This window comes from Chelonia mydas, chromosome 10 (genome assembly GCF_015237465.2).
Source record: "Chelonia mydas isolate rCheMyd1 chromosome 10, rCheMyd1.pri.v2, whole genome shotgun sequence".
In the NCBI taxonomy this organism is placed as follows: domain Eukaryota; kingdom Metazoa; phylum Chordata; order Testudines; family Cheloniidae; genus Chelonia; species Chelonia mydas.
Window position 1 is genome coordinate 76,395,553 of NC_051250.2, and position 23,021 is coordinate 76,418,573.

Here is a 23,021-nt window from a genome sequence, read left to right on the forward strand (position 1 = left end):
GTGTTTCCCAGGGCCCCCCAACCAGCAGCCAGTGCTGCTGGCCCTGGGTCAGCCCCCAGGATCACTGCTCAGACGCTCCCCAGGGGCACCCCCCAGGACCACTGCTTGGGGCGGTCCCTGGGACCAGCCACTGCTTGTGCAGTCCCCAGGGCCAGCTGCACCAGCTGCTGCGGAAGTCCGAAGTCGCAGAAAGTCACAAAATCTGTGACTTCTAACCTCCGTGAAAGAATTGCAGCCTTACTAATAATTAATCGCTGCTCATCAGCACAGTTGCTGAAATATTATTCTCCAATTAGGTCAAAATTAACTTGACTTAAATAATTTAGTAATTAATTTGTAAAGAAAAAAACAATCTAATTTAAGGTTTCAGAGTAGCAGCCGTGTTAGTCTGTATCCGCAAAAAGAAAAGGAGTACTTGTGGCACCTTAGAGACCAACAAATTTATTTGAGTGTAAGCTTTCGTGAGCTACAGCATGGAAAACTGCATGCATCCGATGAAGTGAGCTGTAGCTCATGAAAGTTTATGCTCAAATAAATTTGTTTGTCTAAGGTGCCACACGTACTCCTTTTAATCTAATTTAAGCCTCCATTTCCCTCCTCCAGTTCTGTATTTATTACACACTTCATGTCATTATTTGCTGCCACAGAAGTCCCTTGACTATAGCCTGGTGGCTGTTTGTGGTCTGCCTCGATTCAGATTTCAGTGAAACAATCTCGCCAGGTCTGCGCACTCTGGAACTGCATTTGTTGCTCCAATTGCTAATGCTGTGCACTACCTTGGAAGTGGCATGGCCACTCACACGTTCCCCGAACACCAGGCATTAAATTAAGGCTTTTACATTTCTTTGTTCTGAACCATTATATTCTGATTTTATCACCTTCGTTCTTGGGGTCAGCAAATTCAGTTTCACAGTAATGTTAATTTTACAATTAATTCTTAGATTATCCTTTGATAGACAAGTTTGTCAACCCCTTCAGCATAAAGAATTTCATCAGATTTCGTCACATCAAGTCCTACTAGACCTCGAGAGGACATCTAGTCCAGCCCCCTAGGCTGCAGCAGGACCAAGTAAACCTAGACCATCCCTGACGGCATTTGTCCAACCTGTTCTTAAAAACCTCCAGTGATGGGGATTCCACAACCTCCCGAGATAACCTGTTCCCGTACTGAACTATCCTGATAGTTAGAAGATATTCCCAATATGTAACTTAATTGTTCCTTGCTGCAAACTAAGGTGGTTACCTCTTGTCCTACCCTTGGTGGATGAACACAACTGATCACCAGATTTAGGTATAGATACAGCTATATGGACTAGGGGAAAACAGCTTTTCTAATGAAGGAGTCAGTAACCAGATGGCAGTTTGGGGTTCTTCTAATGTCTACAAACACTCTGAAGTTCTCAAGATGAAGTTCATCCACACTTACAGCAGAGGGACCAGAATTTGGAAGGCCAAAATTATTACTCCGTTTAGGCACCTGCATTTGAAACTGTGCTTTGTATTGCAACATTTTCCTTAAGAACCGTGGCAAAGTTATATCCAACAAACCCAGCTGAAAGCATAATTCCAAGCAAGCACAGACATTTGCATCAAGTACGACACGGTCGGTGAAGGAGCATGACAACTGCACTCTATGCATTACACCAAATCAGTAGCTCAGATGCTTCTGGTGACAATCTAGAAAGACAATACTGTGCTCACCTCGCCTCTCTGGGTTGCGCATGTGGGATGGCGTGTCATGGATCTTCAGAGTCCATTCCCCTTCTGCCTTCTCCCCCCAGCAGTGGACGGTCATGAATTCCCAGTTTTTAAATCCTTCGTTAGAGATATCAAACACTCTGCAATTGAAGAGTAGTGTCAATGCATTACTCAAGACAATTAAACAGGGAGCACTGCGAGGTGCTAAAAGATATGCACCCTAATGGCTTCTCACCACAGTGCGGACAACCCAGGAGCAAACTGCAGAGTGCACTGACAGTGCTATGCTCTAACTCAGGGGTGGGCAAACTGCGGCCCGCGGGACTGTCCTGCCTGGCCCCTGAGCTCCCAGTCAGGGAGGCTAGTCCCCGGCCCCTCCCCCCACTGTCCCCCCTCCCCCACAGTGACACCACCACATGGGCAGGGCAGCTTGTGCCTGCCCACCTCCCAGGCTTTCAAATAAGCTGGTCTAGCTGCTCTGAGCGGCCTGGTAAGGGTAAGGGGGCAGGGGGCGGTTGGATGGGGCAGAGATTCGGGGGGGGGGTAGTAAGGAGACAGGGAGCGGGGGGGCAGTTAGGGACGGGGGTCTTGGGGGGGGGGCGGTCAGGGAACAAGGAGCGGGGGGGGGGGGGTTGGGAAGTGGCGGATGGGGGCTGGAGCCACGCTGTTTGGGAAGGCACAGTCTTCCCTACCCAGCCCTCCATACCGTTTCGCACCTCCAATGTGGCCCTCGGGCCAAAAAGTTTGCCCACCCCTGCTCTAACTGCTCCGTGTGGACACGGCTAACGCAAACTAAAAGGTACCCAGCTTGCTGTAACTTAGTGCTGTTTGAAAGAGGACAATGTTAACACGAACTAGGTACCTTTTAGTTTGTGCCAGAAGCCTCCACGTGGAGCAGATAGAGTGCAACAGTTTGGTGCACTCTGCAATTCACAGCCCCGTAGTCTACACTGTGCCACAGTGTAGACATAGCTTAAGTCAGGGGTTCTCAAAGATTTTCATTAGAATGGGCTGCATCTTAACAGCGAGAGGGTCTTGTGTCCAACACCCATCCCATTGGTGATGGCACAGGCCACCTCCCCTCCCATCAGGACCGGTGTAACATCCCTGTGGCAACTGCAGCACTGCCTGCCATGGAGCATTAACATTAGGAAAGTATCTTTTAATGCAACTTAGCGGCTAGAATCAAACAGGAGAGCCAACGCTAAGAGACCAGCCAACAGCTTGGGAACCATCGTTCTAATCTCACGCTCGTACATGACTTACAATAAAAATTAACCCCAAAGGGCAGAACACAGCATTGTAAAAATAATCTACCCAGAGACTCTGCTGGTAAAATAGCACCTGGTTACAGAGAGAAATTAAGAGCCAAGGTTTGGAACATCGATTTTTTTGGTAATAATTAAACATCCACCACTGGGTCTGCTTCCGATTCAGGGTATTTACACCAAGGCCTTGAGCACTGGACATGATCAGGCAGCTTCTAGATACTATAAAGGCCCTGATCCTGCACCAAGAGCCATGAGGACACACCCCGCATGCACACATGGAGTCCTACTGAAGTCATTCCCAAGCACACTGTTGGAACTATATTAAAAACCATACTGCAGACACAGTACAGAGTGCTCGATATGGCTGCGTTTCAATGTAGCAGTTTGCTCGGCGTGAGTGTGGCCAGGGCATCATATTGGAATCAAATTCATAGTGTATTTACCAAAAACTTAAAGACCAAATATTCATCATGCCAGACCCGCAGCCCTAGTAAGTCCCTAGTCATCTCCTATCTCCCACAAAGGGTGTTCCCAGGGAAAGGGAATGTGGCCCATAGCTCTAAACCACAGCAGAGACTCCAGATGTTATATAATCTGCCACAGAACTGGAGGGGAAGCAAAATACTCCTATGCACGTTCCCTTTCTCAGCCTTGCCCAGCAGATTATGCAAAACATAGTTGACAAAAAAAACCACCCAAGGGTCTTGCATAACAAAATGTATCTTGCTCGCCGCACAAGTGTGGCTTCAATTTAGGAGACTACTCCATAGCACGGACATGCAATGAAGTCTTGTAACCACAGTACTCTGCTATTTAATCATTGCTGAGAAGTGGGGAGACGCTGCCGATTGTGTGAAGCCACCTCTCCTGATCATAGTCAGCTCACTTCTCAGCTGTAAATCCTCCAGTAACATATTCCAACTGTAAATTGAACTATCCGTTCCAGGGAAGAGTGGACACTACAATGGACTAGGGGAAAGCAGCTTTTCTAATGAAGGAGTCAGTAACCAGATGGCAGTCTGGGGTTCTTCTAACGTCTACAAACACTCCGAAGTTCTCAAGATGAAGTTCATCCACACTTACAGCAGGGGGACCAGAATTTGGAAGGCCAAAACGATTACTCAGTTTAGGAATACAACACACACCACTTTCCCTGATTCACCTACATACCCACTTGTGAGATTTCTGGAACAGCCACTATCTTGTAAAGTAAAAGTTCTGTGAAGCAGTTTATAGCTTGCAAAGAAGAGCCACTAGGAATCAAAGCTATTATATTGGGAGTTTTGTTTGGGGTTTGTTTGTTTTTTTCCCATACATCAAAGATGTATGTATGTTTCATACTAGAACTGGAACATTTCTTTTGGCAAATAGTAAGTCTGCCAAAAATGCATTTTCCGTTTTGTTAATTTAGATCAAATTTGGCAAATGGTTTTGGGGAAAAAAAAACTGGGAAGTGTTGAAACATTTAATAGAATCATAGAAATGTAGGGCTGGAACGGACTTCAAGAAATCCTCAAGTCCAGCCCCCTGCACTAAGGCAGGACCAAGTAAACTTAGACCATCCCTGTCCTTAAAAACCTCCAATGATGGGGATTCCACAAATTCCTTTGAAAGCCTAGTCCAGAGCTTAACTACCCTTATAGTTAGAAAGTTTCCTAATATCCCTTACTGTAGATAAATCCATTACTTCTTGTCCTGCCTTCAGCAGGCATAGAAAATAATTGATCACCATCCCATTATAACAGATATTTAACATATCTGAAGACTTCTCAGGTTCCCCTTCAGTCTTCTTTTCTCAAGACTAAACACATCCAGTTTGTGTTTGTTTGGGTTTTTTTTAAAACCTTTCCTCAAGGGTCAGGTTTTCTAAATCTTTTATAGTTTTTGTTGCTCTTCTCCAGACTCTCTCCACTTTGTCTACATCATTCCTAAAGTGTGGGACTGAGAACTGGACACAGCACTCCAGATGAGGCCTCACTAGTACCAAGTAGGGACAATTACTTTCCATATCTTACATATGACACTCCCATTAATGCACCCAGAATGATAATAGCCTTTTTCGCTACCGCACTGTGATTTTGGCTTATATTCAATTTGTGGTCCATTATAACCCCCAGGTCCTTTTCAACAGTATTACTGTCTAGCTAGTTATTCTCCATTTTGTAGCTATGCAGTTGATTTGTTTTTTCTTCCAAAGGGTAGTACTTTGCACTTATCTTTACTGAATTTCATCTTGTTGATTTCAGACCATTTCTCCATTTTGTCATTCTGTTATTAGCATACTCTCCACTCCATTATCCACGTCATTAATGAAAATACTGAATAATACTGGACCCAGAACAAACCCCTGCGGGACTCCGCCAGATACTTCCTCCCAGTGCGAAAGCAAACCATTGACAGCTACTTTTTGACTACCGCCTTTTAAACAGGTATGCACCCCCATCTTATAGTAATTTCATCTAGATCACATTTGCCAAAAGCCTTTCTGAAAATCAAGATATATCATGACTAAACTTCCCCATAGCCACCAGGGCAGTAACCTTGCCAAAGAAGGAAATTAGGTTGATTTGGCATGATTTGTTTTTGACAAATCCATGTTGCTATTGCTTATTACCCTGTTATCCTTTAGGTGCTCACCAATTGACTGTATAATAATCAGTAGCAGTGTTTTCTGGGTATTGAAGTTAGGCTGACGGGTCTATAATTCCCCAGATCTTCTTTGTTTCCCTTTTTAAAGACAGGCGCCATGCCTCATTTTGACATTTTCAAAATGAACCTTTTCAGCACTTTGTTTTAAAGTCACAGTTCATTAAGCCTGCCACTGAATTCCCCTTCTGGCCTGACATTTTCCAGGAGAGTTCTGTGCAGATTCACCATGTCCCAGTCAAGCATATCATTTTGGGGGCTGGAGGGGTGAGGAAGAGGGAAAAGTTGCCCCTTCTTTTAAAATGACAGTGCAAAACATGATGGTAGCCAGTCCCAGGCTCACCTGGCCCTGTGCCTGCTGCTGCAACTGCATGGCCATATAGATTCAGCGGTTCTCACCTTCTTGCCAAGAGTTGAGACTCCGTCCCTGAAGGAGAAGTTAAGTTAATCTGCAGGTCCCCGCGCCGAGGGTGCTCAATGCTGACTCGCGCAATGACGTGCTCCAGGTACACCACGCGCTGGTCGTAGTAGTTGGCACAGGCGTTGGTCACGGTGGTCGTGCGCACCGTCTGGTCGGCCTGGATGTCCCTAGAGGGGAAGCAAGGGCAGTTTGCAATGGAAAGGAGAGCAATGTGCCATCGCTGGGGGAACTGAGTTACACATAGAATAGGACAATGGCCACACAGATGGAATCTGCTGACTGTAACTGATTGGGCCCTGCTGCATTTTATGAGGCCAGTTCTCGCTGACCCTTCTCGTTGGCCACAGCGTTCAGTTCTCCAAGAGGTGCCCCCCACAGGCTGTGCTCTGGGGAGGCCTGTGGGCACAAAAGTAATTGACAGCCCTGCAAACAGCCATTACTCCCAGGTCAGTGCTGGAGAAGTCTCCCAGGGTCAGCTCCAGGAGTGAATAGCAGATGGATGGAACCACCAACTCCACCTCTGCCAGCAGCACATGGAGATCCCCAAAGAAGTGGGCTCTGCGGTAAAAAAATGGGTTTATGGCCCCTGCAGAGGCTCCCCAGCTCCTGCCTCCCAGACAGCAGAAGTGAATGAGTCACACTGCGGCAGGCTCTCCTGTGCCCAGACACAAAGGGAACAGAATTTGACCCCCACAGTGTGCTGGGAGATTATGGAACAATCTTTGAAGTACTCCACTGAGTTCCTTCCTTTGATCAAACTTTTCTGGCTACTATGTAGAATACTGAGTGGAATCTACAGCACTTGCTCATTCTGAAACACATGCCCTGGAGGAGCTGATCAAACAAGAATAGCAGTCCCCCAACTGCTCTTAAAACCCTGCTTTCCAAACCTAGCCCGGCTGGCTTGATGTTTGCTCATATCAGCTGCTGGATCCTTCACAACTGAAATTTTCAAATTTCAGCGACCACATTCTTAACTACACAAACAATCGCCACCCACCAAAGGATTAATTCCCAGTGACTTTCTCAGCCGTGTTATTAATGTATAATTTATTAGAGGGAGTATTTTCTCAATTATTCCCCAAGTTTCCTCTGGGGATACCGCCAAGCGTATGCTTTGGATTCTTGCAGGGATTACATAGCGTGCCTTTATTTTGCCTTGGTCATAAAAAACAATCTAAATAATTATAAACAGTGATGTAATTCCCTGGGAGGGTTTCTAAGTATTTGAAAACATTATTTGCATGCACCAGGAACAGACTCCAAGATGCTCCTCTCTCTTCATGACTTAAAAGCTTCAAAAATTCATAGTCTTAGCTGCTTTAGTGGCTTTGTCAGCTAGTCCTTCTGGTCCAAAGTGACCGTAACATGGAGATTTTAACACGGTATTTTACACTGAGGTTATTATATAGTAGTTGTATTACTGTAGCGCCTAGTCATGGACCAGCACCAGGGCTAGGTGCTGTACAAACACGGAACAAAAAGAGGGTCCCTGCCCCCAAAGAGTTTCCCATCTAAGTATAAGAGTTAAGACAAAGTTGCACCAGGGCCTGGGTTGGCTATTCAGAACATCCCAGCTTTTCTCCAGGCACTCCTTACATCACCCATCGTACCAGAGCCCTTAGGGTGGCTTTGCATCCAACCCAAAACTGAATTTGATGGCAGGCAGATGAAATCTGTTGCTGTGTAGGTGTCTAACACCCAGGTGAAACAGAACCCACCACAGCAGCATCTGGGGAAAAGTTCTGGAATGATGTGCAGCCCGCTGCAGTTCCACATTATGTTGTACCTGACTAGCTATAAACTGTTCCTATGCAAGATTGGGGGAAAAAAGCATCAAGCCAGACTAATTTCCAATCATCTTCAGGGTTCAGAAAAAGTTCATTGGAGTTAGTAATCAGAAACACTGGACACCATCATGAGGCCAAAACATCTTACTCCTTCCAGACAGACTTCACAAATTACTTAATGCAGCACGAAAATGGCCTAAAGATCTAGCAAGCCAGGTCTTTTGGGGACATCACCAGCAAGAGGAATGCTGTGTTTAAACCTCAGGGACTGGGCTGCAGCATCTGAATTCAGTTACACCTGGCTTCAGGTAGGTAACTCGTATGAAACTCCCACCAGCTTTTAAGACACAGAACCTGGTTCATCACCAGGTCACTACAATATTTACACCGGTGATACTTTACTCCTTGTGTGTGTGTGTGTGTGTGCAACACAGATATTTATATCACACACACCCCTCCCCCCCCCCCCCGTGGGTGGATTGGTAGGTGGATGGATGGAAACCTCCTCATATTATGTTGCCAACTCTCATGATTTTGTCATGAGAGTCATGACAGTTATTGCTTGCCTTAAAGTCCCAACTCCTGGAGTCAAGTGGGTACGTAATGATTTCAGCCTTTATTCTTAACGAAAAAGTAAGTTTTCTAGCCCTCGTGTGTGGAGAAAGCTTCAAAGCGTGACCCCAGTGCGCCCAAAGGCTCAAAAAGCAGAAGGCAATAAAAAGAACCCCCCCATCTAGTCTTTTTACACAATCTCAGGATTTTAAGGCCAATCTCGGGATTTTTGGTGAGCCTGACTCATGATCTGAGCATTTGGGGTTGACAATATGGCATTCACAGACACGGTCAACAAGGGAGAGAGTGTCCTGACAAATGAAAGCTAAGCCAGGCTAAACCACTCTTTGTAGCTTTGTCTTATTCCCCCCCGTACCCCCCCTCATCTCTTTCCACATACTCATGCTAAACAAGGAGCCAGAGGGGCTGCTTAATGAAACAAGAATCTCGGCCCATTTCCTTCACTTGCCAGCCTCAGTTATATTTCCCCTGTTCAGGTCTGGAAACCACAACAAACTTGTTTTGTTTACTCATTGTTTCCTATTATTTCACAACAAACAGTAACAAATCGATGCTGTCTGCATCACAACACATTGTCCTACCCATAACACCAGTCTGCTGAAGGGCTCAGTGGTAACCAGATGGTTTTGAACGGTCCTCAAAGATCTACGAGTTATGGATCACAAACTTTTTATTAATTAGTATTATTATTAGGGCCACATTCCTCCTTGGTTTAAAAAGAGGGTCTGTATCAGAAACTGTTTTATGAACTTCTTTGGCTACAAATTCATAACTGCTTTGCAGTCTCTATTTGCTCCAATAAAATAATGATCTTTTGATTAGCAAATCACTTGTTCTGGAAAGGAGGATGTGTCTTACCAGGAATTTTGATTCTTTAAGAGCCAGATCGACTAATCTGGCCCAACAGATTATTCTGCTCATGGTCATCAATTCCCACAATGGGAAACACATTTACATGCCTGTTTCCATTTAGGCTGAAACTTTAATGCCTGGGCTGACAGACCTACTGCACCAGAGAAGAGAAGAAGGAATTTCTCCCTAAAGGGCCTGATCCAAAATCCATTGAATAGGAGTCTATTGATTTCAACAGAGACTTCGGATCAGGCCTAAAGAAAGGGGGGAAAAAGGTCTACAAAAGACCTATAATTGCACCTGAGTAGCCATGAACTGGCCTTGAAGACTGTAGAGCACCGAACTGGCCTGCCTTTGACTTTGAAGTCTTTCCACTGTTTATAAAAAACTCTGAAGTAGTGAACACCAGGAAAGCCAGCCCAGATGCATTCTGGAACATATGCCGGAGTTTAACACAAGTTATTGGGTTCCGTTCAGGATTTCACAAGATGAAATTCTATGCTCTGGGTTATGCAGGAGGTCAGACTAGAACATCGTGTCCATTCTGGCCTTTAAATCTATGAAAAATACATCTCGCGCAGATGACCAGCACAAATTGTATGAGAAGTGCTGCTCTAAATGAGGCCCAGTTCTTGGTGTCCCCATCTTAGCACAGCAGAAAAGATTTCTGATATGATCAAGACAGCTTTTGTTCCCAGTTTTAGTACAGAGGAATTGGAGGGTTTTCCGGATGGTCCTTCATTTCAGGACATTGCCTGCGATGTGGATTGTTTCAGAATCATTCCCCTTGTGTCCAGGTACCCTAATGGAAGATCCCTGGTACTTCAGAGGTCACTCCATCTGGGAAACCCCTTCATAGCGGTTTCTCCCTGGGATGGGGAGACATGGCAAATCATAATAAAAACTATATGCAAAACCAGACAGTTTGCATGCATCAACTGCTGGGCTTCTGTTTGGAAGAGAGGAATTTGAGTCAAGCTGCTAGAGGATGGTCTCATTAATAGCATCCATTTCAAACAAATTCAAATCAAAGTACCTTCAGACATTTACACAATGAACTAGGCTCAGAACTGGCATGTACCTAGTGTATCTTATCTCCTGCGTCTTGCCATCAGCCTATACGCTGCGTCTGAAGCGGCACTAAGATGAATTGCTGCAAAAGCTTCTAACCAACCAGTTACGGGGATTTAAGAAACAAAAAACTACCCTGTCTCCTTGCTACAGCACTTCTGACAGTGCTTCAAATCCCTGCTTATTTGGTGCAAATCAGAAAAGAGACAAGGTCACTGGAATTCTCAGGACCTTTGTTCACCAACACAAACCTGGCTTCATTTTCTAAATAAGGGGGTACCCTTAGTTTTTGCACAACTGGACCAAATTGCCAGGCTCAGGTGACTGCTGTCCCAGCCACAGACTTGCTTGCCTCTTTTTCTTCCCTTGAGGTCAGCAACTTCCTCACTTCCCTACCCACAAGCCATCCTCAAGGGCCCACCCCTGCAAACACACCCTGGAGTAGCATTTGCTCCCCTTTGTAAGCCCTGTAGGGAATGTTGGCAGGTTTGGGCCCTAACATAGGGGCATCTACAGAGTTCAGAAAAAGCACTAAATACCACGAGACTCTCCATAAGACTTCCAGAGTGGATGATGCTGTGTTTAGAAAAGCAAGTGGCAGAATAAAGCAGAAAGTCATTGTCTTCTTAAATAGAAGCTGTGATTCTCACTCTGTTCTGAAGAGACCAAAGAAGGAAAATACACACCTAGTCCTTGGGGCTGCAGAGAAAAGCTTGAAAACTTGATCCCTACAGATTCGGAAATCAAAAGAACCCAGTGTGCATTATTTGTTCAAAAAATCAGGAGGTTATTATTATTATTTGCCTTCTGGTTTCTGAGCCTTGACAGTGCACTTGCTCCACATTTCCAAGCCTCTCTTTGCAACCATGAGGGCTAGAAACTTACTTTTAAAACAAAGAAACAAAAAACAAAAAAACCCCTGAAGTTCTCACTCCTTCACATGCCTCCAGGAGCTGGGGTTTTCAGAACAAACAGCAACTATCACAAGACTCATGAAAAATTTATGAGAGTTGGCCACCATGAATACTTCAAACACCATGCAGATAGCAGGGGGCACTCCCCCACATCAAACCAGAGTTCAAACTCAACTCCAAGGGCATAGTTATTCACCCCCCTGCACACATACACTAGGCAGGCCATTCATCCAGTTTTAAGCTGGACAGGTCTGCTTTTCTAAGCGTTGTCCCCCATCCAGCACGGAGACAAAAATCAGACATGGTGTTGTCTGGTATTGGACAGTGTGCGTGCAAGGGGGCATGAAGCAGCACACTCTTAAAAATGGCTTCCTCCGGGCGGCGTGACCTTGCCCACACAATGTGGGTGAGATCCAGCCAGCAGGGACGTGGTCCTGCCACAGAGTCTAATTTACCTCCATGCATGGCGCTTGGATAGCAGAGAGCATTCACAGGCAAGTATTAGTAACTGTAACAGAAAGTGATTATTTATGATGGAGGTTACACATTGTCTGCCCAAGCTAGAATATTTATGCCATCACATAGTCCTGGTGCTGGGGGACTTCTACAAGTGACCACTCACCTGGGTATCCTATCTGAGCTTCCAATGCAGACGTGCTGGGTGGGTGCTTTTTTCCATTTCTTAGCTTCCATTACAATAGCTTCTGCATTAACCAGACCATATCCATATAGATGGCTAACTGAAAAGACAGAAGACTCAGAAATCTACTTCCTTAAAGATATTAACAGAGTTTAAAAGTCACTTGTGTGTGTGAGTGGGGAAATGTTTAACCTTGGCTCTTGATTTCTTAGAGGGGGAAAAAATACTAAACATGCAAAACAAAAAAAGATCCAAATTTCACCTTTTCCTGTGGCACAGGCTCTACGGGCTTAGGGAAACTCTTCTCATTAGAATCCCATCACCACCTTGAAGACTCTGTCAAACTTTCTGTGGTACTCCTCACTGTCTACCCAGCTCAAAAGATACAGGAGGAAGCCGTCTGCTGTCTATTTCACTGTGGGCACTGGGGGCCTGGTACTACAGGCTTTCCCATGATCTTGTTACACCAGAGGAAACAGATATATCTAGTGGTGGAGGTCACTACAAAAATCTATCCAGGTATTTATAAAGTACCTGTCACTGTGGTGGCTGGGTATCTCAAACATTAATGAATGTCTGTCTCGATCCCCACAACACCCCTGTGAGGTAGGGAAATGCTAATAACCCCAGGCACAAGGAAATTAAGCGATTGGCTGCAAGTTACACACCTAAACGGTGGCAGATCCGTGAATCGAATGCTGTCAGACGCCTCACCTGCTCAACCCTCCTTCCAAATGGTCTTTCTTCAGTGGTTCTACAGCACAACATTTAACAAGGGCCTAGACCGAGTTTTCTTTTAATCTTTGTTTTCAGCTGTGACGCCCTATTTGACCAGGCAAAAGCTGAAGGTATCAAGTTTTTGGACTGAGTTGGCACGACGGTCTACTGAGAGATATTCATTCTCCAAACTGTATTTTCACTTTATTTCGCATCCCACAGCACACGCCAGCCACTGTTTGACACAAAAGCCAGCAGATGCTCGAGTGGTACAGCCCAGGAATATTCGTTGATAAACAAGCTTTTTCAGAGATTATCAAACTGCAAATTATCCACTAACATTGACAATTGTCCAGCCAACCAGTGGTGAGAACAACAAAGCCAGCTGCTCAAAATGGCGGAGGGAGCCCTTCCAATGCAAACACTCTGGTGAATATTGATTTGTACTGGCACTTGTGAGGTCTATTTTTTATGGGAACATTCTTCCAAGTAAAAACTTCTGTATTCAAACATTTGCAAAGGTACCATAAAGGCCAGCAAAGTGAATCCACAGGGTTTTTGTTGCAAGAATCTTTTGCTGCTTTTGGCTAGCACTAAGTAAGAGATGTTCAGTGCACTTCAGTGGGTTCCAACTATTGTTATTTATTTAGAGCTGTGGAAGCTCTCAGAGGTGCCAGTCAGAATCAGGGCCTGCGGTGAAAGCTGTAGAACCAACCATCAGGAGATTACACTCTAAGAAGGCTCCTAAAATCCTTTCATACATAAAGAATCTCAGCATGAAGTGAAGTGGCAGCAAACACAAGCATTACCAGCACAAAGAACGGTCCCATTCTAGGTACCATGTCTACGAGTCATACTACTGAGAGGTTAAGCAGCAGACTTCACCCTGCTTTTCTTTGGGCCAGGTTCAACAACAATTCCACTCACCTCCTACACTGCAGAGTTTTAAGAAAAAGTCATTGTTGAAGTTGGATGGAATGTAGATTGGATCCAACTCTAATCCTCCCTCTTAGAGGTGACTACAATTAATCATACTATGCCTGTGTCATGAAGCCATGGATTATGCTACAGCCATTATCCTGAGTGAGTAATGAAACTCAGAGGACTGTAAGTGTGCTAGATACATTTTCCATCATTAGTTGACATGACTATTTTAGAAACAGCACCAAATCCTTTCCTTATGTGCTTTAGACTCCCACTGGCATTAACTGGAATTACACCAGTATTTTGAGAGCAGAGGAGAACTGCAATGCCTCTCAGTGTGTACAATACATATATACAGTGTTTCTGAGGTCACTATCTTCTTGTTAGTGTCACACACATACCCAAACTGATTTTCTATTTGATAGAGCCGTGCCCCACAACGCCTCAAAGGGTAAAGTATGAGCACTAGGTTATCTACTGAGAGTGCACTGACAGTGACATAAATGACACTGCTATGCACCTTATTCTCCATACATAGATTTCTGCACTGCTTTCTCCCTATCCATTTTACTCCTGGGGGAATTCTGCGCCAAAAAATTCAAAAGTCTGCGCACAATATTTTAAAATTCTGCAAATGTTATTTGTCAAAATAACGCTATATAATTACACCAGTTTCAATTATTTTGGTAGTTTATTTCAAAATACTTGTCAGCAACTATGTCTGTAACAATACAGACAATAAAAAAAGATTCCCTGAGGAGAAGAGAGTTAAAGAAACCCCTTCGACAACTCAGTTCCTGTTTCTCTAGCTCCTCCTTCCCAGAGCCCAGCCATGGGGCCAGACACCCACACCCTCTCTCCCCAGAGCCCAGTCATGGAGCACCCATCAGCCCAGACACCAGCAACCCCTCTCCCGCAAGCCCAGCTGCGTGATTTCACAGCTTCCTTCAGGGTGTGCCAGGAACTGGAACTGCTGGGAACCCTCCAGCTCTGTCCCTTTTCCCCCCAGCAGTGTCTTCTATTTGCAAGCTGGGGAGCTGGGCTCTGCTGGGTCCAGCGGCCGCTAGTGGCAGACAGCAGTTCTGCAGCACCAATTCTGTGGGGAAAAAGGAAATTCTGCACAGAACATTAATTTTGTGCAAATTCTGTTTTGTGCAGTGGTGCAGAAGTCTCCCGGGAGTACCATTTGCAGCAAATGATGCTCAATCCAGTCCACATACACTTTCTGCCTCACCTTTGCGTCCTGCTCCATTTGTTTTCCAGTCATTTGCTTTCAGATGTAGTGGCCTGGATGTTTTAACAATCAGATGCTGAACATCTCTCCAGGTCAGTGAGGGGCTAAAATAATAACAATGTAAAGAAAAAAATTACAGGGAAGCCTTCAGTGTGCCTGTGTAGTAACTTTCAATCAGCTGAACATTGTCAGGTACATTCAGATTTGACTGTTCTGTAGTGCAAACCCATGGCAGAATGGAGGAGAATGCAGCAGCTACATCTCACCTTTCCTGGTAAAGGAAAAGACAGCATCATTCAGTGATAGATGTAAGAGGGTTTTCCTTCCATTTAAATTAAAATACAGTGCAAATTGGTTATTTAAATGTTAGCATTATGTGTAGAGATTTAAAGGAACTTTTGTTTTCCATCCCTCTAGACTGGAATGGATATTGAAAGTTATCCAAGTTCTAGCAAAGCTGCAATGGGATCAGATAAGCAGGGCTAAATACTGGACCTGGATGGAACGGGTAATCTGATGGCCAACATTTGCCGTGATTCATTCCAGGCTAAGTGTATTGAAATCTCATGCTTCAGAACATAAACTGATCGCCACATGGCGGTCAGGAAGGAATTCTGCAGTGCAGAATAGTGTACATTTTGGGTATGGTTTCCCCATCTTCCTCCAAAATGGCAGGCATTGGTCACTGCTCCTAGCAGTTTACTTGACCAGATGGGCCAATAGTCTGAGTTGCTATGGCAAACTTTACATTCCTATAAATATCACGTCCTGTGGGAAATAAACTGAGCTTCTCATTTAGGGTAACAATCAAAGTAGGCTATAAGTGAGACTTAGATAGTATTTAGGCATTGTGCTGACCCTGTGAATTGGGGTGAATTTCACTCACTGTCTAACTCTTTATAAGCATCACTGATTAGAGATATTTTGTGAACACTTTTCATGCTTTTCCCTTTCAGATGCTACTTAAGCATATTGAGCTTGCTTTATAATTCTATCCACAGCATTTAACAAAAGAAATTCAATTTATTTCTTCTTGTAATGGACCGTCTGAGTGCTTGCATCTCTTCTGTGCCATCCTCTGGTACTTAATGCTGCATTTTATTCACCAGCAAAGCCATTCAAAAATTACATCGAACTCTCTTCATTTGGAATGAAAATGGCATCTCTAAAATGGGTTCCTCTGTCATGGGTTCCTCAATTTAAAATGGAGCCAAAGTATCTTAAAGCCAGGGGGAGGGGAACGAGGACAAAAGTGGTCAGCTATGCCAGCATTTTGGTGCCATCACTGAACTGCATCACATCAACCTAAGAAATTATGGGTCTCTATGACTGTAGACTCCCAGCTGCCTACAATAGATTAGTGGCTGCGGGAGCTGGAATCACAGCATGGATGCCAGCAGCCTGGGTTGTTTTTTTCCTAAGACTAATAAGTTGTATCAAACGCATCAAACACGCTTGTTATAGGAAAGAGAAAACAACGGCCTGAGACATGTATAGATGCCAAGGCTGCATTTAGAGGGAGAGTGACGCCTTTTAAAATGCTAATATAACCCACACACCTCCTGGGTGTGGTGTTCTGTCCCACCTAGTGGCAATTGAGACCATCTAGAGATTAAGGAGTCTGCTACAGCCTTAGCTAACAGCCATGTGGCTTTTAGCTCATACAGCAGAGGCTCATGTACTAAGCTCCAGAGGTCCCAGGTTCAATCCAGATGACCAGGGTCTGTTGGTGTTATACTCAAAACTTAGTGCGTTTTGTTTGGGATTGATCCCAAAATACTGAATTCAATAGGAGCTTTTCCCCATGCATCAATGGGAGCAGGATCAGGTCTTTTAACTGCACAGTCTCAGAGAATTGGTCTGGTAATGTCCCCTGTATGTAGTAGCTGCATTAAGAGCAAAATGCCACTTTCCAAGGAATCAGAGTAGCAGCCGTGTTAGTCTGTATCCGCAAAAAGAAAAGGAGGACTTGCGGCACCTTAGAGACTAACAAATTTATTTGAGCATAAGCTTTTGTGAGCTACAGCTCACTTCATTGGATGCATCACGACAGCTTACACTCAGATAAATTTGTTAGTCTCTAGGGTGCCACAAGTCCTCCTTTTTTTCCAACGAATGCACCTCACATCCATCCTGAAAGTGTAGCTAGTGCAGAATGAGGCTATCCCAGTTGCTAAATGGTATTTCCCACTGGGAGCACATTGCTCCTGATCTGCACTGGATACTGCTGAACTTTAAGTCTTTATTTGGATCTACCCACCCTTCAAATAGTCTGAGTCCTGGCTATTTCACAGACCCTCCTCTCCGGTCATGTGATACAGTAGAAACTGTTGGATTCAACAACCCCCTGGTATAAAAAGGGAGGTTGGTGGCAGGGCACACCCAGTGAGGGGGTCTCAGGATGACACACCCCCCCTCTGGTCCGCTACAACCTGGGTTTTATGATCTTCAGATAACATCATGAAGTTTATCTGTACATTGCAGGAGGGAAGAGTAAAAGAGATTTAAATGGAAAGGAGGGGCTGAGGTTGGGGAGAGATTTCAGTTTTCCAACCATAGCTCTTTAAAAAGGTAGAGTCAGTCAAAATGTTTTCAACCAAAGAAAAGGCTTTTAGTGTAAAAGTGATCTCCCCCCCCCCCGACCTCCAAATGAAATGTTTTGTGAAAAACTGACACCATTACAAAAATGTTCCATTTCACATGAAACTTTCTGCAACATTTTTAACCACAATTTTTATGGAAACCATTTTTGAAATAGTTATCAAAAAATTTTGTTCACTGAAAGCTGTTGTCTTATTGAAAGCCAGGGGTTCGGTAAAAGAAATGTGCTAAGAACTAGTTCAGTAAAAATGTTATTTAAAAGTATTGCAGGAAAATTTCATGCAAATTAGAAAATGGACCCACAGAAAACCTAGCAAAATGGAAACAATTTCGCAATTTTTCATGAAATCATTTTCCCATTTCAGCCAGCTCTAGTAAAAAGCCTGAAACTTTTCTCTGGCTCCAATTACATAAACATTCAATACAGAAAGTGGCCAACAAGGAAGGCAGGAGTTAACTTACTTTGCTTCTAAAGCCAAAGCAATGATGCCTGTGACAATCGGTGCAGACACGGAGGTTCCAGTATGACCTTCTGTGCAACTGTGTCTTAAATCCGTGGTAACCTAATGACAAAATTATTGCAACTAGTCATTGTGCTATGAGCAGATTTCTATACAGTTTGATCACAAAACAGTCCAAGGTCCCTGTCACAGACAGAAAGCTGCATGCACCGATTAGTGCTTAAGGATCAGAGTTTAAGATGCATCTGAACAGAGACTGCCTGAAAAGTCATGACCTTGATGAGCCACAGAGAGTAAGTACAGGTTTGGTGGGAACAGGATCCATTGTAAGGGGCAGCAATCAGGGATTGGGTCCCTGTTGTGCACAGTGCTGTACAAACTCCTAATAAAAAGATGTTCACCGCCCTGAAGAGCTAACAATCTAAGAAGCTGAGAGACAACAGGTGGAAGCACAAGCTAACTTACTTAGTCCTGCCATGAGTGCAGGGGACTGGACTAGGTGACCTCTTGAGGTCCCTTCCAGTCCTAGGAGTCAAACAATGAGGTGATAAACAGTATAATAAGCAGCAGTCACAGCACACTAACTGCCTACCCACTGTCAAGTTTTTTGTGGGCATTGTAGTGAAGTGGCAAATCACTGGGGTGGCGCCTCTTGCTGGTCGTCTTGGGAATTAGCTCTTCCAGCCCAGAGCGCCCTCTGCAGGCTGGTGTCTCACCTGCCGCTGGCCCCCGTGTCCCTCCCGGACCCTGGTGCCGCTCTTTACCTCAGAGTGCTACCCCCTCCGGGTCTCCCCTTCCAGGAGAACCCCCAACCCTCTATCCCCGCCTTGCCTCAGTGGCTTCTGCCAGTCACCATCTAGCCCCCACATACTGGGGCAGACTGCAGTCTGTAAACCACTCATCATCAGCAAGAGGGGTTGGACCAGCTGCCTCTGCCTAACCCCAGGCTACCCACTACCTTTCCTGGCCTTTAGCAAGGCCTGCAGCCTGCGGGTTTCCCAAGCTGGAGCTCCTCTGGCCTCCCCCCAGCCCTGCTCCACTCTAGGTACCCTGCTCAGCTGCCAGGTCCTCCTCTCTCAGAAGCGAGAGAGTCTCTACCTGAGCTCCTGGCTCACAGCCCTTTTATAGGGCCTGCTGTGGCCTGATTGGGGCATGTCCCCAGCTGTGGCTGCCTTCCCAATCAGCCCAGCCCTTTCTCTCAGCCCCCGCCCTCTCCAAGGGCTGGCTTTTAACCCCTTCTGAGCCAGAGCGGGGGTGACTGCCACACTACAGGCATCACCACAAAGGAGGGTTTGAAGGAGCACTGTGAGATGTGTCTGGGGATGTATACAAGGAGCTTCTTCTGGGACAGTGAGGGAGCATGAGGGGAAGCATGAAAAATGCTTGCTGGAAAAATCTGACAAAATGAAGGCCCCACTTCAGGAAAGCACTCCAATTCGGGACAGCACTTAGACTTTAAACGTGTGCACAAGTCCCATTGATATCAATATGCACAGGGCATTTAAGATTTAAGCATGCTTTTTTTGAATCAAGGCCCCAGACAGGTGTACAGTGAAAATGGACATATGATAAACAAATGTGTTTTAGACATTCCCAGCTTAAGTTTTTCTTTAGCTACTTGGCCGTACAATGACAATATAATTTGGGACAGGGGGAAAAACTTTTGTCAAGGATCATGAATTTGGAGACAGCTGCCTATGGAAAATGAGTATCCACGCTGCCCGGTGACATGTTGTGAGGAGGGACATTGTCATCACCGTTACTGCAATAATAAACCCAAGCTTTTCCCTTTCAGTCACCACTGGGCTCCAGGGGAACAATAGCTCACTTTGACTGCTGGCCAGAGTGACAGGGCTGGCAAATCTGCATGAGAGTCACGACCAGCGCTTACAAACATGCCGTCTGATCTGGCCCATAGAGAAGCTGATCCTTGCAAACATTCAGTTAGCAGCACCTTTACTTTTAGCCCAGAAGATTCAAGTCCCGCAACAGGCCTTGAGCTATTAGTCTAATACATCCCTCGGAGAGTGCTGCATCATTAGATGGGCTGTTTTTCAGATGAGAAGTTAAATCAAGACCTGTTCCCACACTGTTAAAAATCCCATGATTTTAAAGCCAATCTCGTGATTTTTGGGACCTGTCTCATCAATGATGTGACTGCCCTGGTGAAAGTTAAAGCAAAAAATACCTCTGGTGTCCTGGCCAACATTCCCTATTTGCACAAAGCAGTCCCAGTGTCTCAACCTGTTTGATAGTAGAAAGTAAAACTTGCTGCATTGCCCAGAACTATCTAACTCCCTGCTTTGTAAAGCATGCGGAGATACCAGAAGTATGAAAAGTGGCAAACCTTGATATCAATCTATTCTTCAGAAGAAATGTGTGTCAAATTTCCGAAGTGGTTGCTCTCCATAGTAATCATATTTGCAAACCGTTGCAGTGGTTTTTTGCTGCACGAGGATCCTTAAGGTTAAGGGGGAGGCTATGGCTAGAACACTGTATAACACAGTTTTGATGTTCTGTGTCTAGCCTGCCTTTCAGTGGAACCACCTCTTCTGAACACCTGAGGATAGTTTGTCCTAGTGGTCTGCAAACCCTCAACCCAACTCACTAGCTCATTAGCTTGACAAGGTGATGAGTAGAGCAGGTCAAAAACGGGAAATCCTGATACATCTACATTTTTGCTTTCATCCCAAATCTGGAGGGAAAAGTTGAAACACCGAAAATATTCATGGAATAAAAAGTTCTGAAAAATGTCTATTTGGAAACTGCAAAACGTTTTATTTTGGCATTTTCCCATCAGGATGAAACACTTCAATATTCCCAGATTGAAAGTTTCATTTCAGTTGGTTGGACTGACCTGAAACGAAACATTTCAAGTCAGTTCAGCATTAAACTGCGCCTCCCTGCAGTGCTGCATTGCCTCCTGGTAGTTTTAGTTCAGGGACATGATGCCTTTTCTCCTGTGGGCTGGGCTCCCCGTTCAGACTACAGCCATTATGCATCAGGCAGCTCAATCAGAATAGAGACTGCACTGCATGGGAGATGTAGTCCAGTCTGGGAGCCTGGACCATAGGAGAGAATGGAAACATCAGACACCCAAACTACAGCTCCCATAAGGCAACCCAGCACCATAAGACTATGCACCTTAATGTGAAACTTGTTCAACAAATATTTTGTTTTGGTTTTCCTATGGAAAAATCAAAAAAATTGAAATTTGCCCCACAGAAAATTTTTATTTTGCAGAAACTGCAATGTCCATCGAAACATCATTTTCATGGAAGATTCCGGACTAGCTCTAGCGATGAGAGGTGATGACAGGTAATATTGGAATTGCCTGAGTTTTGGGTTATGCACAGAGAGTATTATAGCCCAGTATCTTGCTATTAAGAGACTACATACATTTTTTTGATGGGCAAACTTGAAAGGCTGTGAAAAAATACCCAAGCTGTTCACAGAATGGTTCATTGAAACTCAGTGATGGTTTGTCACTATTTCTCTGAGGAAACATTATTATGATGTTATCAAGGGAAGAAACTGAACAGGAAGAAGGACAGGGCAGGTTTTTATTCAATGGGGTTGTTGCCAAATGTATTCATCAGAGCTAAGAGCCCTTTTTCACACGTTAGTGTGACTAATCAAGAAAAAATACAAGTCAATACTTGCAGAGCCTAAGCAACTTCACTGAACACCAGTCTTGTACACTGCATTGTAAATCATGTTCCAACACGCACCGGTTCAGCCAGTTGCTCTTTTGAATTACAACACGTTCCTGCTTCTCACAGCGCACAATTCGAGACCTCAGAACAGAGGTGGGCAAACTACATCCGGCCCGCGGGACCGTCCTGCCTGGCCCTTGAGCTCCTGGCTGGGGAGGTTAGCCCCCGGCCCCTCCCCCATGATACCCCCTCCCCTGCAACCTCAGCTCGTCGTGCTGCCAGCGCTCTGGCCCGCCACTCCTGCCGAGCAGCGTGGCTGTGAGCTCCTGCCGCTCTGAGCAGCATGGAAAGGGGGCGGGGAGCAGGGGGGTGGGTTTTATAGGCATGGGAGTCCTGGGGGGCCTGTCAGGGGGCGGGGGTGTGGATAGGGGTCGGGGCAAGGGGACAGGGAGCAGGGGGGGTTGGATAGTGGGTGGGGTCTTGGGGGGTGGTTAGGGGCAGGGGGTCCCGGAAGGGGGCAATCTGGAGACAAGGAGCGGGGGGGGGGGGTTGGATGGGTCGGGGGTTCTGAGGGGGGCAGTCAGGGGGCGGGAAGTGGGAGGGGGTGGATAGGGGGTGGGGGCGAGGCTGTTTGGGGAGGCACAGCCTTCCCTGCCCGGCCCTCCATATAGTTTCGCAATGCGGATGTGGCCCTTGGGCCAAAAAGTTTGCCCTCCCCTGCCTCAAAAGCATGTCCCAGTAGAGCATGATCTAACAGAAGAGGAAAAAATATATCAAATGATCACCTGAATAAACCCTTCTGCCTGACTTCCCCTGTTGGTTTTGCAGAGTGCAGAGCATAAACTCTGCTTATACAGATAAATGTAAAAATAAGTTCACACATAATTTATACAGACCCACTTCCTAACAGAAAATAATGCAAATCAAGAGATGTAGATTTGCGACTATAAAACTAGGCCTTTCACCTCTATCAAAATAATAGAGGGCCTTCTGTTTAAATAGCATGGCCATTTTAATTTCACAGTGTTTACAGAATGTACTTTAGTAAGGCTTTAAAAATCACATTTAAGATTGAAAATGATCTTCTTTTCACTCCAGACACACGAACACTTTTTGTTTTAAGTCAGCATTAAATTCCTGCTCATGGAGCACAGATATTACCGCACACCCCGTTTCCGTGTAATACACGTAGTAGCTAAGGGGAAGGAATTCTATCCAAATTTTGCCCGTAATGAAGTTCTGGGGGTGGGGGAGTGGGAAGGGAGGGAGGAAAACAAAACAGCTCTTAAGTGTTTACACCTGCTAACAAATGTGGGCACATGCATTTCTTTAAACTTCTAGAACTCTATTGTGGTACATATCTGGCCCTTATTCCTGTAGTACCTCAGCACCTCACAATCTTTAATGTATGTATCCTCACAACATCCCTTTGAGGTAGGGCAGTGCTGTTATTCCCTCTTTACAGATAGGGAAGTGGGGCCCCAGAGAGACTAAGTAACTTGCTTAACCGTGTATTGCAGAGCAGGGACTTGAACACAACTCTCCCAGGTCC

The 23,021-nt window shown here is 45.2% G+C and overlaps 1 protein-coding gene across 2 annotated transcripts in view; it reads right to left on the minus strand.

Moving 5' to 3' along the window:
* Nucleotides 1-23,021, minus strand: part of PCSK6 (proprotein convertase subtilisin/kexin type 6) — a 113,605-nt gene that overhangs the window by 27,937 nt on the left and 62,647 nt on the right. The window contains exons 9-13 of one of the 2 annotated variants that reach the window (XM_037910671.2): nt 17,815-17,915; nt 14,752-14,855; nt 11,859-11,976; nt 6,015-6,203; nt 1,702-1,838 (exon numbers count right to left, since the gene is read on the minus strand). In XM_037910671.2, coding sequence (XP_037766599.1) covers nt 1,702-1,838; nt 6,015-6,203; nt 11,859-11,976; nt 14,752-14,855; nt 17,815-17,915 — 649 coding nt within the window. Of the gene's footprint in view, nt 1-1,701; nt 1,839-6,014; nt 6,204-11,858; nt 11,977-14,751; nt 14,856-17,814; nt 17,916-23,021 lie in introns of those variants that run through there. The other variant, XM_043523963.1, reaches the window with a different exon arrangement.